We start from the raw sequence: 16,619 nt of genomic DNA, 5'->3' as shown, positions 1-16,619 counted from the left end.
GATTCCCTCGCAGACCAGAATTTGCCATTGGACCATCTGTTGATGTCCCCTGCTGTTATACACTCTTTGCAATATGAGAGTAGCCACCCCCAGAACTTTAACCATGAGTATTGTGGTTGAGTTTGTGGTTTGCAAAACTTTTTAAAATTAATATATCTTTATTTTCTCCTCAGCGGTTGGCTGAGTCTGCGGAGGAAGCAGATTTGTACCACGAGTTCAACAAAACTCTACAGGTTTGTCATTCTGTCTGTGGGCATGTGAGGTCTCAGATTTATCAAAGTAATGCTACTATGAGTATCAGAAAGCTGTTCTACAGGACCACAATAGAGATAATGAAATGTGTAACTATCATCCACATGTTCGATTACCACAAAAACACACAATGCCATGAGAAGAAGCTCATTTCTGATAGAATATACACTGCTAACTTACTCAACTTCCAATCACACTTGATGAATTTGAATGCAACTCTTCCACCTACCTCGTGCTTCTTCCTTCTCCAGTTTGACTACTATAATTCCATGCTGGTGAACACAATGGATGACGATGGTAACTTCATAGAGCTGGGTGGGGAGTTTCCTCTGGAGGAGAATGAGCATTTCAACAACATCCCAGTCAACACAATGCAGAGTGACGTACAGGTCCCCACCAATGTCTACAACAAAGGTGTGTGTGTGGTGAAGTTGAAACAGGCCATTTGCAGGCTCTTGGATCCAAATCCTCACTTGATGCCCTTGGATGCAAATCCTAATTTATATATGCACATAGCACATTTTTTTACATAAATCACACATTGAATTCGACGAGAGATTAGCATGTAAGAACATTGGATCAGGTGTGGCGTAGTCTGCCTTTAAAGTGAAAGGTATTGCTATATGTGATGCTACACTTTCCATCTCACTCATTTACTGCTCTCTCTCTCTCCCCTGTGTAAAGATCCCTACATCCTCAATGGAATCTACATGTCGGAAGCTTTGAATGACGTGTTCGCCAATAACTTCAAGAAAGACCCAACCCTCACCTGGCAGTACTTTGGCAGCTCCTCGGGTTTCTTCAGAATCTACCCTGGTAAAGGACGAGGCAGATGCCCACACAATGCTGATGTCATACGCACACAGCTCCATACAACTGATAGCATAAATCAGCACAGAATTATGTTTAAATCTAGGATAGAACATTTCAGAAAAGATAGCACAGCAAAACATAAAAACACACTAGTATACATAAATCAGGTCAACGCTCTCTAATGATGTAAATTGCAGTGGTGTTGTAGAATTTAAATGGATGCCATGATGTTTGCTGACTGTGGAGATTGTGTGACTGTATCATTTATACAGGTATCAAATGGACTCCAGATTCAAATGGTGTGGCTGCTTTTGACTGCAGGAACCGTAACTGGTAAGCTACTATCTCTGCATTTAGTCTAGGGTTTAGTCTAGGGTTTAGTCTAGGGTTTAGTCTAGGGTTTAGTCTAGGGTTTAGTCTAGGGTTTAGTCTAGGGTTTAGTCTAGGGTTTAGTCTAGGGTGGCCTTGACCTTGACCAGAGTAGGAAACTGACAGGTATCAAGGTGACAAGAGTAAGAGTTAAGACACTAATACTGTGACCTCTTATACCCTTAGACGCCCCTTACGGAAATTGATTTCACATGTTGAAAATCACATTATTGTGATTATTGTGAAAACATTATTGTTTTGCACATGTGAAGTCATGTGAAACCATGTGTTTTTGGAACATTTCAGATGTGATATTTCACATGAAGTTTCACGTGGATTTTACATGTGAAACCATGTGTTTTTGAAATGTTTGTGATGATATTTCATATGAAGTTTCACATGTGATGCCCTGCAAACAAAAATGAGATGTGATGATACACACACACACAGTGGTTTAAACATAGTGTTTCTAACTTACATATTTGACATACAGTGCTATTAAATAATTTTTCTCTCCTCATCCTTCTGCACACAATATGAGACTCAAAATTGAGCTCAGGTGCATTATGTTTCCACTGATCATCCCTGAGATGTTTCTACAAATTGATTGGAGTCCACCTGTAGTAAATTCAATTGATTGGACATGATTTGGAAAGGCACACACCTGTCTATATAAGGTCCCACAGTTGACAGTGCATGTCAGAGCAAAAACCAAGCCATGAGGTCAAAGGAATTGTCTGTAGAGCGCCGAGACAGGATTGTGTCAAGGCACTGATCTAGGTAAGGGTACCAAAACATTGCTGCAGAATTGAAGGTGCCCAAAGAACACAGTGGCCTCCATCATTCTTAAATGAAAGAAGTTTGGAAACACCAAGACTCTTCCTAGAGCTGGCCGGCCAAACTGAGCAATCAGGAGAGAAGGGCCTTGGTCAGGGAGGTGACAAAGAACCAGATGGTCACTCTGACAGATCTCCAGAGTTCCTCTGTGGAGATGGGAGAACCTTCTCTGCAGCACTCCAGCAATAAGATCTTTATGGTAGAGTGACCAGATGGAAGTCACTCCTTAGTAAAAGGCACATGACAGCCCGCTTGGAGTTTACCTACAGGCACTTAAAGGACTCAGACCATAAGAAACAAGATTCTCTGGTCTGATGAAACCAAGATTGAAATTGAAACCAACTCATTGCCAAGCGTCACATCTGGAAGAGACCTAGCACCATCCCTACGGTAAAGCATGCTGATGGCAGCATCATGCTGTGGGGATGTTTTTCAGCGGCAGGGACTGGGAGACTAGTCAGGATTGGGGGAAGTATAAACGGAGCAAAGTACAGAGAGATCCTTGATGAAATCCTGCTCTAGAGCACTCAAGACCTCAGACTGGGGCAAATGTTCACCTTTCAACAGGACACCGACCCTAAGCACACAGCCAAGACAACACAGAAGTGGCTTTGGGACAAGTCTCAGTGGCCCAGCCAGAGTCCAGACTTGAACCCAATCAAACTTCTCTGGAGAGACCTGAAAATAGCTTTGCAGTGACGCTTCCCATCCAAGTTGACAGAGCTTGAGTGGATCTGCAGAGAAGAGTGGGAGATACTCCCCAAATACATTGTGTGCCAAGCTTGTAGCTTCATACCCAAGAAGACTCTAGGCTGTAATCTCTGCCTAAGGTGCATCAACACAGTACTTATGTTAATGTGTTATTTTTATTTTTTTATACATTTGCCAAAATAACAAAAAAGCTGTTTATGCCTTTCATTACGGGGTTGTGGTTGTGGATTGATGAGGTATTTTACTTTTTTAAATCCATTTTAGAATAAGGCTGTAACGTAACAAAAAGTGGAAAAAGTCAAGGGGTCTAAATACTTTCCGAATGCACTGTACATGACTACATTGTGTATGTTTATTTATACAGTAATTATTATGATTCAACATGTTTTTATCTGGGATTTTAACTCATAACCTCTTGGTTCACTGCATTATGATCTTCCTGCTACGTCATCATGTCTATGTCAGTAACGGATTTCACCTGTATTCCTACACTTGGGACTTCAAAGTACATTTCTTTGCTAAAAATAGACGTAAGAAAAACAAATATATTTATCATATTGATTCAGCAGTAACATTAAAACGTAAGAATTTATCAACATTAATCAACATTACTGAACTATACAGAAAACCCTCAAATTGCTGATATAAGGCAATTAAATTGCAGATGGCAATGCAGAGATGTATTGTAGGTAAGGAATGTTCAGGGGAACGCTACAAACTATGTGAAAGAGCAGAAGGATTAGCTCAAATCCAGTGGTTGTGTGTTAAAATCCCAGGTAGGGAAATATTTTAGCTTAACAGTGATAACACATGGAACTGCACATTTGATCAAATGTGAAGTGCTCCAAAAGCATGTTTCACGTGTGAAATGTTATACGTGATGTCTTTAAAAATAAGTATTTTTTACAATGTTTTCACATGATTTTAGTTGTGAAATGTCACATGTGAAGTGTTCCAAAATAAACTAGCTTCAGTCTGACTGCTAAAACAAATAATGCAGGGAGTTGGTGTTTCATTTAAACTTTGTTGGCAAGTAGACATGTTCCAATAAAAATAGATTAGTCTGTCAATATAGCAAATAAGTAGACATGGCTTATATTTTTTCTCGAGACCCGGTTGTTTACACAGCAGGATCCAGGAACAGTTATGGCAATGTATGACATATATACAGCATAAGAAAAATATACTACTAACGCTTATAATAAATACAACAGTTCTACAAAAGGAATACTTGCATATGGTGTGTTTGGGTAGTGCCGTGAGTTCGTAGTCACTTTTATACAAGGAGAGATTGCTGTTATGGGACCTTTCACATCGCCTCTTGAGAGTCAACCTCTTTTTATCAAACGGTATTATCTGCGAGAGAAAGACTAAAACTTAGTTACACATTCATGGGCAATCGTTGGGTACTCTCTGTACTGTAGCAGCAAGGTGTAGAATATGAGACATCTCACAGACACATGTTAGCTAGCTAGTTACAACACACAGGTATAGTTAACTCCAAGACTGATATAAGTCATAAAGACAAAGTCATTCCTGTACTCTCCACCATCATCATCAAAACAATTCTCCAATTTTGCTCCAAATGAAAAGGCACTGAGGCTAGCTAGGCTAGATAGCTAGCTATAAAGTTAGACTACAGACTGTAGTACAGTATATTTTAGATATAGCAAATACACAGCTAGCTAGCTAAACTTGGCTAGCTTGCCTTTTAGAGGTACTAGCAAGCCCCGTTATGGCCGAATCGATCACCAAATTGTGCTGTACTGAACAACACTGCCTTGTGTAAAAAGAGAGCTTGTATTGCTAGCTAGCTACTGACAGCAAAACAACTTACTAATTTGTAATTTGCTCGCCTGAGTGCTGGTCTATCTGGTCTAGGCTGCTGCCGCTTGCTGGTCTCGCAATTATTTTTCTCGTGGTCTCAACTCCTCTTAAGTGTATACCGGCTCAAATAAATAGGGCTGTATGTTACTTTGTAAAAGAACATAAAAAAATGTTTTGTTCCTCCTCTTTCCTTCTTGGAAAGAGGAATCATCAGAAGCAGCCATTGTAGCTAATTATTTAGTAAGCTTCTGTGAACCTGTAAACTACTAGAGCATGGACCCACCCTCTTCATGGAAGTAATCGCAACCAAGAAAGCCACCTTCATAGAGAGGTGATTCAGGGAGGCAGACTCCAACGGTTTGAAAGGCGGCTTTGCCAAAGCTGCCAAGACCACATCCAGATCCCAGCTCACCATTGAGCAGGTCCTAGCTGGACGCAGGCGATGAACCCCCTTCATAAACCTGGAGACCAAGGGATGGCACACCACTGGCCTGTCCATCCACCCCACATGGCAGGCAGACATAATACCCTCTCAGTGTAGAGGCTGCCAAACCCTCTTCGAATTGAGACTGCAGGTATTGGAGGACAAGCTGCACCCAGCATGACTCGGGCACAACCTCAATACCAGTGCACCAAGAGCAAAACAACCGCCAGAACAACTGGTATGCCGCTGTTGTGGCCGGTGACATTGCACTCTGAATAGTGTTCATTAAGCCCTCCTGTAGTCCTAACATGGACCTTTGGTGCCGTTCAGCAGCCAAGCCCACAGACTGAGGCGGTGTGGTCTCGGATGCCATAGAGTTCCCCCGGCCTGAGACAGCAGATAGGGTCTCATGGGCCGTTGCCAAGGTGTCCCAGACAACAGGGATAGGTTATGGCTGAACCAGGGTCATCTGGACCAGTATGGGGCACAAGCAGCAGACGATACTCCTGATCCTGTCTCGCAAGGCCTGGATCAGGGGAAGAGGAAGGAATGCATAAAGCTCCAGCCCTGGCCAATCGTTAGCCAGAGTATCCAAGCCCAGAGGCCCTGGTGGCTCCGACATGGAGTTCCACAGAGGGCAGTGTGCATTGTCCAGGGAGGCAAACAGGTCCACCTGCGCCCGCCCAAACTTGTCCCACAGATGCTGCACCACTTGGGGTTGTAGGTTCCAGTCCCAAGGTGGCGGGCCCTCCCTCGAGAGCATATCTGCTGCCACATTCAGGATGTCAGGTACGTGCGCTGCACGTAGAGACGCTAGTCGACCCTGAGCCCAGAGAAGGAGCTCCCATGCCATAAGATGGAGGCAGTGGGACCTCAGTCCACCCTGATGGTTGACGTAAGCCACCACTGTGGTGTTCTCCGTTCTCACCAGGACATGTCTTCCCTTCAGTTGCGGAAGGAAAGACCGCAGAGCCAGCAGTACAGCTCGGAGCTCTAGTGTATTGATGTGCCTTCCACTCCAAGGGGGGTAGCCATCAGCCACTGGCCGACCTGCTCTTGGTCACACCCCCCCACCGATCTGGGAGGTGTCTGTGCTGTCCAGCTCCCGGCGGCACATCCTCAGCACATGACTCTTCTTGTCATTTAACAGTAATGCACAGCCCGCCGATGTGGGTCAGAATCATGTCTCTGTCTGACAGGACCTGGGTCCTGGTCGGGGCACAAATCAGCCAATCGTCCAGGTAATTGAGAATCAATAATCCTCGGGACGTGAGAGGTCCCAGGACAGCGTCCATCGCTCTTTGTGTGCAGGATGCCAAGGAGAGGCCTAGGGGAAGAATCATGAATTCGTAAGCCGTCCCTTCGAAAGCGAATTGGAGGTACTGCCAATGAGCTGTGTGAACAGGAACATGAAAGTATGCATCCCTCAGGTCCAGCGTCACAAACCACTGATCCCTGTGTACAGCCTGCAACATGTGGCCTGGGAACAGCATGTGGAAACTCAGTACCTTCAAGTACCCATTTAGGTTGCGGAGGTCCAGAATCGGTCGAAACCCTCCATCTCTTTTGGGACCACAAAATAAGTGGAGTAGAACCCACCTACCCATTCTGATGTCTCGATCCTGCGGATGGCACCCTTGTCTAGGAGTGAGGAGCTCTCCAGCCACAGGGTTTTCTTCAGGAGGTTGGCCTCCGAGGTCTGGCTATATGGCCAGCTGCTCCAAGATGCAAACAGCCAGTCAGTATAATTCCACGCAAGATATTACACTTACCAGTGACTTGAGGAAGTTTATACCTCAAACCATATGGACTTCCGCCGAGAAAATGAAAGAGAACGTGTGTCGTGGCCAGGGGGTCTATATATAGGGGCGGACCCCAGCCGTGACACAGGTGTACACAGGAGTAAATCTGTAAATCCTTACCTCGTATGTATCCCTCCACCGCAGACGGGATACCAATCTATAGGAGTGATCCATATTGTGAAACATAACGTGCAGTGTCCTGGCAGATAGGAACATTGTTGAGACAAGTCCAATGCCTCTATTGAACAAGGAAGACCATATCTACTCGCTGCTAGCATGATCGTGCAATTGACGAAACACAAAGGCCACAATAATTGCTACAAAACATGACTCGTCATAGACAGCTATAGCGCATAATTGTATTATTAAATTTTTTGAAATAATATTTTATATTTCTTTTTGTACTAGACAAAAACATACATAGCCAAAAACAATAGACAACTCAACTTTACAGACACAAATTCCAACAAACATTAATGACCTCACAATTGCTCAGACCCACATGATCCCACCATCCTGCCATCTCACAATAAAACGTTCTAATTTCTCATTCCCTTGCACATCACCTGTGCTTGCAGTACCTCATGCCATATAGCTTCAAACTGCACTATTCTGCTTCTCTCTGTAGCCCACATTTTTCTATATTTAGAAAATAATCCTTTTGATTCATCCACTGACTTAACGATGGAGGGTTATTTGAGTTACAATTTTCAAGCAAATGTTTGTTCAAAATTATTGACAACCCATTGGATCTTTCACCGCACCCTCATATGACATATCTTGAAATATGCAAATAGACAGATTAAAAGTACATTTAAACTCAGCAAAAAAATAAACGTCCCTTTTTCATGACCCTGTCTTTCAAAGATCATTTGTAAAAAATCCCAAAACTTCACAGATCTTCATTGTAAAGGGGTTTAAACACTGTTTCCCATGCTTGTTCAATGAACAATAAACAGTTAATGAACATGCACCTGTGGAACAGTCGTTAAGACACTAACAGCTTACAGACGGTAGGCAATTAAGGTCACAGTCATGAAAACTTAGGACACTAATGAGGCCTTTCTATTGACTCTGAAAAACACCAAAAGAAAGATGCCCAGCGTCCCTGCTCATCTGTGTAAACGTGCCTTACGCATACTGCAAGGAGGCATGAGGACTGCAGATGTGGTCAGGGAAATAAATTGCAATGTCCGTACTGTGAGACGCCTAAGACAGCGCTACAGAGAGACAGGGCAGACAGCTGATGGTCATCGCAGTGGCAGACCACGTGTAACAACACCTGCACTGGATCAGTACATCGGAACATCACACCTGCTGGACAGGACCGGGATGGCAACAACAACTGCCCGAGTTACATTAGGAACGCACAATCCCTCCATCAGTGCTCAGACTGTCCGCAATAGGCTGAGAGAAGCTGGACTGAGGGCTTGTAGGCCTGTTGTAAAGGCAGGTCCTCACCAGACATCACCAGCAACAACCTTGCATATGGGCACAAACCCACCATCGCTGGGCCAAACAAGACTGGCAAAAAGTGGTTCTGTCTCACCAGGGGTGATGGTCAGATTCACATTTATCGTCGAAGAAATTAGCATTACACCGAGGTCTATACTCTGGAGCGGGATCGATTTGGAGGTGGAGGGTCCGTCATGGTCTGGGGCGGTGTGTCACAGCATCATCGGACTGAGCTTGTTGTCATTGCAGGCAATCTCAACCATCTCAATGTTACAGGGAAGACATCCTCCTCCCTCATGTGTTACCCTTCCTGCAGACTCATCCGGTCATGACCCTCCAGCGTGACAATGCCACCAGCCATACTGCTCGATCTGTGTGTGATTTCCTGCAAGACAGGAATGTCAGTGTTCTGCCATGGCCAGCGAAGAGCCCGGATCTCAATCCCATTGAGCACGTCTGGGACCTGTTGGATCGGAGGGTGAGGGCTAGGGCCATTCCCCCAGAAATGTCTGGGAACTTGCAGGTGCCTTGGTGGAATAGTGGGGTAACATCTCACAGCAAGAACTGGCAGATCTGGGGCAGTCCATGAGGAGGAGATGCACTGCAGTACTTAATGCAGCTGGTGGCCACACCAGATACTGACTGTTACTTTTGGTTTTGACCCCCCTTTGTTCAGGGACACATGATTCCATTTCTGTTAGTCACATGTCTGTGGAACTTGTTCAGTTTATGTCTCAGTTGTTGAATCTTGTTATATTCATACAAATATTTACACATGTTAAGTTTGCTGAAAATGAACAAAGCTGACAGTAAGAGGACGTTTCTTTTTTTCCTGAGTTTATATTGTAAAACCCTCTCATCATTCATAATTATGTAGGGATACTGGAAAAACACTCCAAATAGTGTCTGATGGTGAAGTTTCCCTTTAGTCTTTATGAACAGAACACATTAAATGGGATGACATTCCGTAGCTGAAAAGCCACGCCTGCAATTTTCTGATAGGCTGCAGCTGTTACAGTATGCTGCCAATTAGCAATTGATGTGCAGGTTGTCAACAGAGGAGTCAGTTTTGGCACAGTATGCTACTGGCAAGATTGCTAGTGGCAGCAAGTGTTTCCAGTTAAGAAATGACAATTTGCCATTAGTTTACTGGAAAATGCAAAAAACACTCTTCACAGTGCAGCTCATTACCGACATATTCTTGTACAAAGGTGTAGAGTGTTGTTTTTCCATGTATTTCTATAAGTTTATGTGAAATCTATACGCAAGTTTCATTCTGGTTTAGTTGCATCATTTATTTACTTTTTGCTATTTAAAAAAATGTTAAATTGAGTCACTACAGGATTTTTTTTTTTTTTTTACTTAGCCAGAGGAAAGAGAGTATATAGTGCCATGGATGTATTACTCTAATGTGGTAGGTCCTGGGATTTGGCCATGTATTATTGGATTATTGTACATGTATATTGATTTACTGTCTCAATCGGAGGCGAGCATTAGTCCCCTATCACTTCTGTTGGGCCTTGGGGTCTCCTAGACCTGTGGTAAATTGCATTTAGCACAGATGGACTCCAATCAAGTTGTAGAAACATCTCAAGGATGGTCAATGAAAACAGGATACACCTGAGCTCAATTTCAAGTGTCATAGCAAAGGGTCTGCTTTGTCATTATGGGGTATTGTGTGTAGCTTGATGAGGGAAAAAATGTATTTAGTCAATTTTAGAATAAGGCTGTAACATAACAAAATGTGGAAAAAGTTAAGGGGTCTGAATACTTTCTGAAGGCACTGTATATATAAAGGCACAACTTTTAAAGGAGGAACCACTGTAAGTGAATTTGTCCCAATACTTTTGGTTCCCTAAAATGGGGAGACTATGAACAAAAAGGGCTGTAATTTCTAAACAGTTCACCCGATATGGATGAAAATAAATTTAAAGCTGACAGTCTGAACATTAACCTCATAGTCATTGTATAATTTCAAACCTAAAGTACTGGAGAGACAATACAACAAAACGTGTCACTGTCCAAATACTTTTGGAGCTCACAGGGCATTACAATGATGGTAGAAACTTGGGGAAATGTTGGGATCAAATGGGTTGAAAACTTCCTAAAAGTCACAGAGGGTGCACGGAAGGACATGTCAAAATGCTGCATTTTGGCACTTAAGCAAATCTTTATTTATATAAAAATATACGATTTATTGAATTCTCCATGGCTGCGTTTTGACAACCAGCCCAATTCTGATATTTTGTTCACTAATTGGTATTTTGTCTGTAATATCTTTTTCGGTATGTGTTCGGAATCCATTGGCATCGGCTAATGGGGATCCTAATAAAATCCTCCCAATGTAATGAAAATGTAGCGAAAAGATCTGATGTGATTGGTCAAAATAATTGGGCTGCCCATGTGGTCTATGTTAAAGGGCACTGCCATTAATTATTTAGTCTAAGAGGGGGGGGCTAAATTGACATGATATTTTTGTAAGACGGTCATACTATGGGTCATATAGCTAATTTATTAAGAATTTTAGGACCCCTTTAGGTATAAAAATTATACATACAGTTTATATTTGATAAAATATTGATTTTGGCCTTTACTACTAAAAACCCATAGAAACACATTGAATAGCACATTCATAAATAGCAAAATGGACAGTCAAAAAAGATTTTGAAGTGTCTGTCCTAAATCTAGGAGATGTACATACTACACATATTTAACCCCTTTTTCTGGGTAAGCACAAAACTACCTTCCTACTTCCATCTGTTTTTAATACCGGTTACCTTCAGACATCTCCTGTGGGGGAATTAGAGCAAAACAGAGAACACCATCGTATTCGTGAGAATCTCCCCTTTCCACAGTGGGGTCCCATTAGTTTGCAGCCCAAAAGGTTCGGAAGCTACAGTACCAAACAGAAGACGGCACATTGACGGTACCGCAAAAGAACACCGTCATGCTCGTGAGAGTCTTCCCTTTTCCATTGAGTTTTTGGGATGTCTCCATGGTCTGACAAACCGCGCTCTAACTGCCAGCTTTAACCACAGATGGGGAAGTGCGTGGATTGAGACACATCCAACGCAAAAAAAAAACGGATGGATTTTGATGGGGATTCTTTTGCTGTGTCATTTAGGTTGACACACCGGTGCGTCAGTCGACTCGAACAGACTTCGGAATTATATATCGATTCACAACTTCTACTTAAAACGTCAAAGGGCACACATGTTGTGGAATGACCCTGATAGGTTTTAGGTAGCATATGGCTGCCCTCCCTATCTTTCCCCTCAGTTGAAAGGTGTCCTGGGACCTGTTATACAGTGCCTGTACTGCAGGCTTTATATTGCATTGTCAATTGTTATGTAACGGGTTGTGAATTTTCTGGGTATTTTCATGAAGCCCCCTGTACCACAACATCTGTAGCGGTGGTAGAACCCTCTCATACACCATAGAGTCCTGTTTCTCTCCCCCTGTCCCCCAGGTATATTCAGGCTGCCACCTCACCAAAGGACATTATCATTGTGGTGGACATCAGTGGCAGTATGAAAGGCTTGAAGATGACCATTGCCAAACACACCATCAACACCATCCTGGACACGCTGGGGGAGAACGACTTTGTCAACGTCATTGCTGTGAGTCTACCCTCCGCTCAGCACCAATGGCCATGCACTCTCAAACAGTGTCTTCTGATTTCCGTGGATTGAAATGTGAAAGATTCACCCCCATCCTCAGTTGATCTTTGGTTGACCAAGACAACACCATTACACCATCACACCGATACATACACGTTACCCTTTATAGCACAATACTGTTGCATTGCATCACTGTTACAGTAAACTGTTGCCAGGACTACAGGCTGACTTGACAAGACCGGTGCTAACGCCAACCCTGCCTTGTCATCTTTTCTCCTCACAGTACACTGACTATGTGCGCTACGTAGAGCCCTGCTTCCAAGGCACTCTGGTGCAGGCTGATTTGGACAACCGTGAGGTAAGTCCATTATCTGCATCGGGTAAACTGTGGACCTAAGCCACGGAGCCCTTACCTCTCAGCAGGGCTCTAGAAACTCAAAGTGTTCCATTATGACATTACACCCCTATGGAGGGAGAAGAGTGAGTGTCCCCCTTGGCTGCCAGGCATGCTTCTGGGCTAGGTGTGGCATAGTTGGCTCCACCTCTTGGCCTAGGTCCTACTTCTTGCATCAGACCAGTGTGGACCAGAGAGCATTCCAGGTCAGCTGTCACTCACAACAACCATCAGCCTACTGTAGATAATACACGGTATATTCTGTATGCAGAACACACAGTTAGATAGGATACAGAATTATAATGTACTGTGTGCATAAAATGTATTGATAAATCAATCCATGCGATTTTAGCTTGCAGGATTTGTGCGTAGGTAGTGCAATGTGTGAGAGGTATAACCTCCTAAAAAAAGTTATATTTAATCTGTCAATCAATCACTCTCTGCCCATATACTGTACCATAGCAGTAAACATATAGTAAAATTAGTGAAGGCTGGGCAGGCAGTGGGGCAGGCAGACATGCAGACAGGCCCGTTGACTTTGCACTTGGGGCGGATCGGTTTATGGGCAGACACTTTAAACATTTTTAATGTTTTTCTGTGTTTTAAATGTGCTCCTACATCCTACAACCAGATCTTCTCAGGAACATTTTGGAAGCCTCTGGCACGTTAATGGGTATGACCTCAGGAATGAAGTACGCGCTATGGTTACCCTTAGGACCTAGACGAATTACTCTCTCTTGTTAAGGTTAACCATGCCTGTTACCAGGTGTGTTAAGTAAACAAATGTACAGTAATACACATTTCCTTATTTGCATTATAATTTTTCTTTAATCAATCAATGAATCGAAAACCATTGGACTAGTGTATTTAATAAAATTGTCACAGAGTGATTAATAGCCAGCGACCAGAGACAGCAAACAGGTCATATTGGCCATAAAAAAACTCCCTTGGTATACAGTCAACTGGACTGGTTTATTTGACCTTACAATGTCCTGTCTTGTCCTGTCTTGCTCTGTGCTGTCTTGTCCTGTCCTGTGTTGTGCTGTGCTGCATAATTGATAATTATTATTTGACCCTGCTAGTCATCTATGAACATTTGAACATCTTGGCCATGTTCTGTTATAATCTCCACCCGGCACAGCCAGAAGAGGACTGGCCACCCCACATAGCCTGGTTCCTCTCTAGGTTTCTTCCTAGGTTCTGGCCTTTCCAGGGAGTTTTTCCTAGCCACCGTGCTTCTACACCTGCATTGCTTTCTGTTTGGGGTTTTAGGCTGGGTTTCTGTCAACACTTTGAGATATCAGCTGATGTAAGAAGTGCTTAATAAATCAATTTGATTGATTGATAATTGTCTGTACTTCACGTTGCATTCTCACCATAAAAAGTGCTGACTCTCTCTCTTTCTTTCACTCTCTCTCTCTCTCTCTCTCTCTCTCTCTCTCTTTCACTATCCAGCATTTTAAGGTGCTGGTGGATGACCTGCATGTGAAGGGAGAGGGTAAAGTTGCGAAGGCCATGAAGGAATCGTTCAAAATCTTGAACGAGGTTTGCCTCCAGCACACACACACACACACACACACACACACACACACACACAAACACACAATCACATACATAACAACCCCCCACACAAACATACTTCCACACAAATGCTATTGGCCCAGTATCAGTTCTTCCTCTGTGTGGTGCTTCCTCCCAGGCAGCGACCAAGGGCCAAGGCAGCCTGTGCAACCAGGCCATCATGCTGATCACAGATGGAGCCATGGAGGACTTCAAGGACGTGTTTGAAGAGTTCAACTGGCCTGATCGCAGGGTACTGTAGGGCAAAACTACTATTTACTCTATATGAATAACTACACACCCACTTGACCTACAGAAATACCTATTTGCAGTACTTTACTTCTCTATTTCCCTACTGACCCAGAAAAGCTAGATCTATAATAGAGGACATTACTCTAACGGCCTTTACAATGTAACCTGTTCAGTATTTACTCAATGAACTTACTGAATTGGATATCAGTCTCCAATACTGTCTCTTTCAGGTGCGGCTCTTCACTTACCTTATAGGCAGAGAGATGACCTTTGCAGACAACACCAAGTGGATAGCCTGCAACAATAAGGGTTACTACACACACATCTCCACTCTGGCTGACGTACAGGAGAATGTCATGGAGTACCTTCATGTCTTGAGTCGACCAATGGTCATCAATCACAATCATGACATCATCTGGACGGAGGCCTACATGGACTCTGTGGTGAGTACGGCAGCTGTACTTACCCAGTGTGCTTTGCCTAATAACTACGTTCTGCCTTTCTTACAGAACTGCACTTTTTGTGCTTCAAAGGCAAAGCATTGTTGTTGCATTTGATTTAACCTCATGAAAGTCACCTCACATTGTCCTGTTTGAAAGTCAACTGTCTGCTGTATTCTCATGGGTGCTGCCAGTTACAGTACGTTCGTTTATTCATTCTGTGTAACTGTGTTGTTCATGAGTCCTCCCTATGTGTGCCTTCTGTCCTGCTACTGCGCTCATTCTCTCATCTCACCGCACCTCTTTCACCGGACCTGACACTCACTCACTCACACTGACAGCTGCCCAATACGAAGGAGGTAAAAGAGACCAGCCACTGTGGGAAATACAGCCTGTCTAATAGTGAAGCTCTTGCAGTGCAGTCTTTGTGGTAATATTGAATGCATTCTCCCAAGCTTAAGATAGGCCACCAACAACTGCAACTATATGGCACCCTCTCGTGCAGCGATTTGTTATTGCAGGTATTAGTAGTGAACATGTAGTAGTAGTACCAGAACCAGCAGCTCTTTGATTTGGTTTAGGATTAACAAAATATCATTACTGTTGCCATTTCTCCTTCAGCTCTTTGCCACAAAGGCTCAAAGTTTACTTCTCATGACCTCCGTGGCAATGCCTGTCTTCAGCAAGAAGAAAGAGACGGTCAGTGGACTAAAAACTTTTGCTAGAATTCAAATGTATTTTAAACGTAGGCATGGTGGTAATCAAAGTAACAACAGTAGAATTTGTCATTGTAGTCTCATGCACCAGACACTTGTTCCCCAATAGCCTGGGGACAAGGTCACAACTGTTGTAAAGTACAGCTATAAAATGTGTATTTTACATATTTGAACCAGATTAAGCAGCTCTCTGTGTGTACCATACAGCAGTGTTGCAGTGAGACTTTGCAGTAGTTGTTGGCATTACGAGTGTTATAAACCCATCTCTCCCCCTTTCTCCTCCAGCTGTCCCATGGGATTCTGCTGGGTGTGGTGGGTTCTGACATCCCCCTGCTGGAGGTCATGAAGCTGGCTCCCAGATATAGGCTGGGTCCACATGGTTACGCCTTCCTCATCACCAACAACGGTTACATCCTGGCACACCCTGACCTGCGACCTCTTGTGAGTTCAGCTGCTGTAGAGCTTGTGCTTGTTTCTGACTATAGTCACTACTATAGTATTACAGTCACTACTAATACTACTACAGTCCCTATATCTACGACTATAGACATGACTGCAGTCACCAGTACTGCTACCACAGTAAAAACTACTACAACTCTAACCTGGGCTCAAATCAAATCCTTCAAGTACTTGTTTCAGGCTACCTGAGAGTGTCAGTCGGTCTATTATGTTTATCAATTATCACAAACTTTTACACTGTTGCTTTTTTCCCATTTTTAATATAGATAATATCGATTTGATGTTGTAGAATTCAGAGACACAGAACGAAAGCAGGGGGAAAAGACGAATCACAATGGGAAAGGAAAGACACATCATTGAGCAGTATAATGCGAGAGAGTCAACTCCTCAACATCCTGAAACATACAGTGGCCAATAGCATTCACATGAGCACACACTTCAAACATGCAACCTTATTAAAAGCACATATAGGATGTTTTTCCCAAACATATCCAGTGGAACATAGCACTCACATAAACACTTATATCTGTATTATGATATAAGTGTATAAGATGTAACTCCTAAACCCTCCTCATCCTCCTCCTGAACACTCTCTCCACCTGTCTCCATAGTTTTACATAGAACTCTTGGTTACAGATCATATTGACAGTAGAGTTGATGAATGGTGCCACCATGAGCAACACCATCA

General features: G+C 43.3%; 1 protein-coding gene across 2 annotated transcripts in view; it reads left to right on the top strand.

The window, feature by feature from the left end:
- Positions 1-16,619, top strand: part of LOC112218193 (voltage-dependent calcium channel subunit alpha-2/delta-4) — a 71,465-nt gene that overhangs the window by 8,952 nt on the left and 45,894 nt on the right. For both annotated transcript variants that reach the window (XM_024378791.2, XM_024378790.2), the window contains exons 4-14: positions 174-233; positions 504-666; positions 937-1,068; positions 1,338-1,398; positions 11,960-12,110; positions 12,394-12,468; positions 13,960-14,049; positions 14,204-14,317; positions 14,547-14,759; positions 15,378-15,455; positions 15,758-15,913. In XM_024378791.2, coding sequence (XP_024234559.2) covers positions 174-233; positions 504-666; positions 937-1,068; positions 1,338-1,398; positions 11,960-12,110; positions 12,394-12,468; positions 13,960-14,049; positions 14,204-14,317; positions 14,547-14,759; positions 15,378-15,455; positions 15,758-15,913 — 1,293 coding nt within the window. The remainder of the gene's footprint in view (positions 1-173; positions 234-503; positions 667-936; positions 1,069-1,337; positions 1,399-11,959; positions 12,111-12,393; positions 12,469-13,959; positions 14,050-14,203; positions 14,318-14,546; positions 14,760-15,377; positions 15,456-15,757; positions 15,914-16,619) is intronic.

Source organism: Oncorhynchus tshawytscha, linkage group LG19 (genome assembly GCF_018296145.1).
Source record: "Oncorhynchus tshawytscha isolate Ot180627B linkage group LG19, Otsh_v2.0, whole genome shotgun sequence".
NCBI lineage: Eukaryota > Metazoa > Chordata > Actinopteri > Salmoniformes > Salmonidae > Oncorhynchus > Oncorhynchus tshawytscha.
Note: the sequence above shows the minus strand (reverse complement) of the source record. Positions and strands in the feature narration are given on the sequence as shown.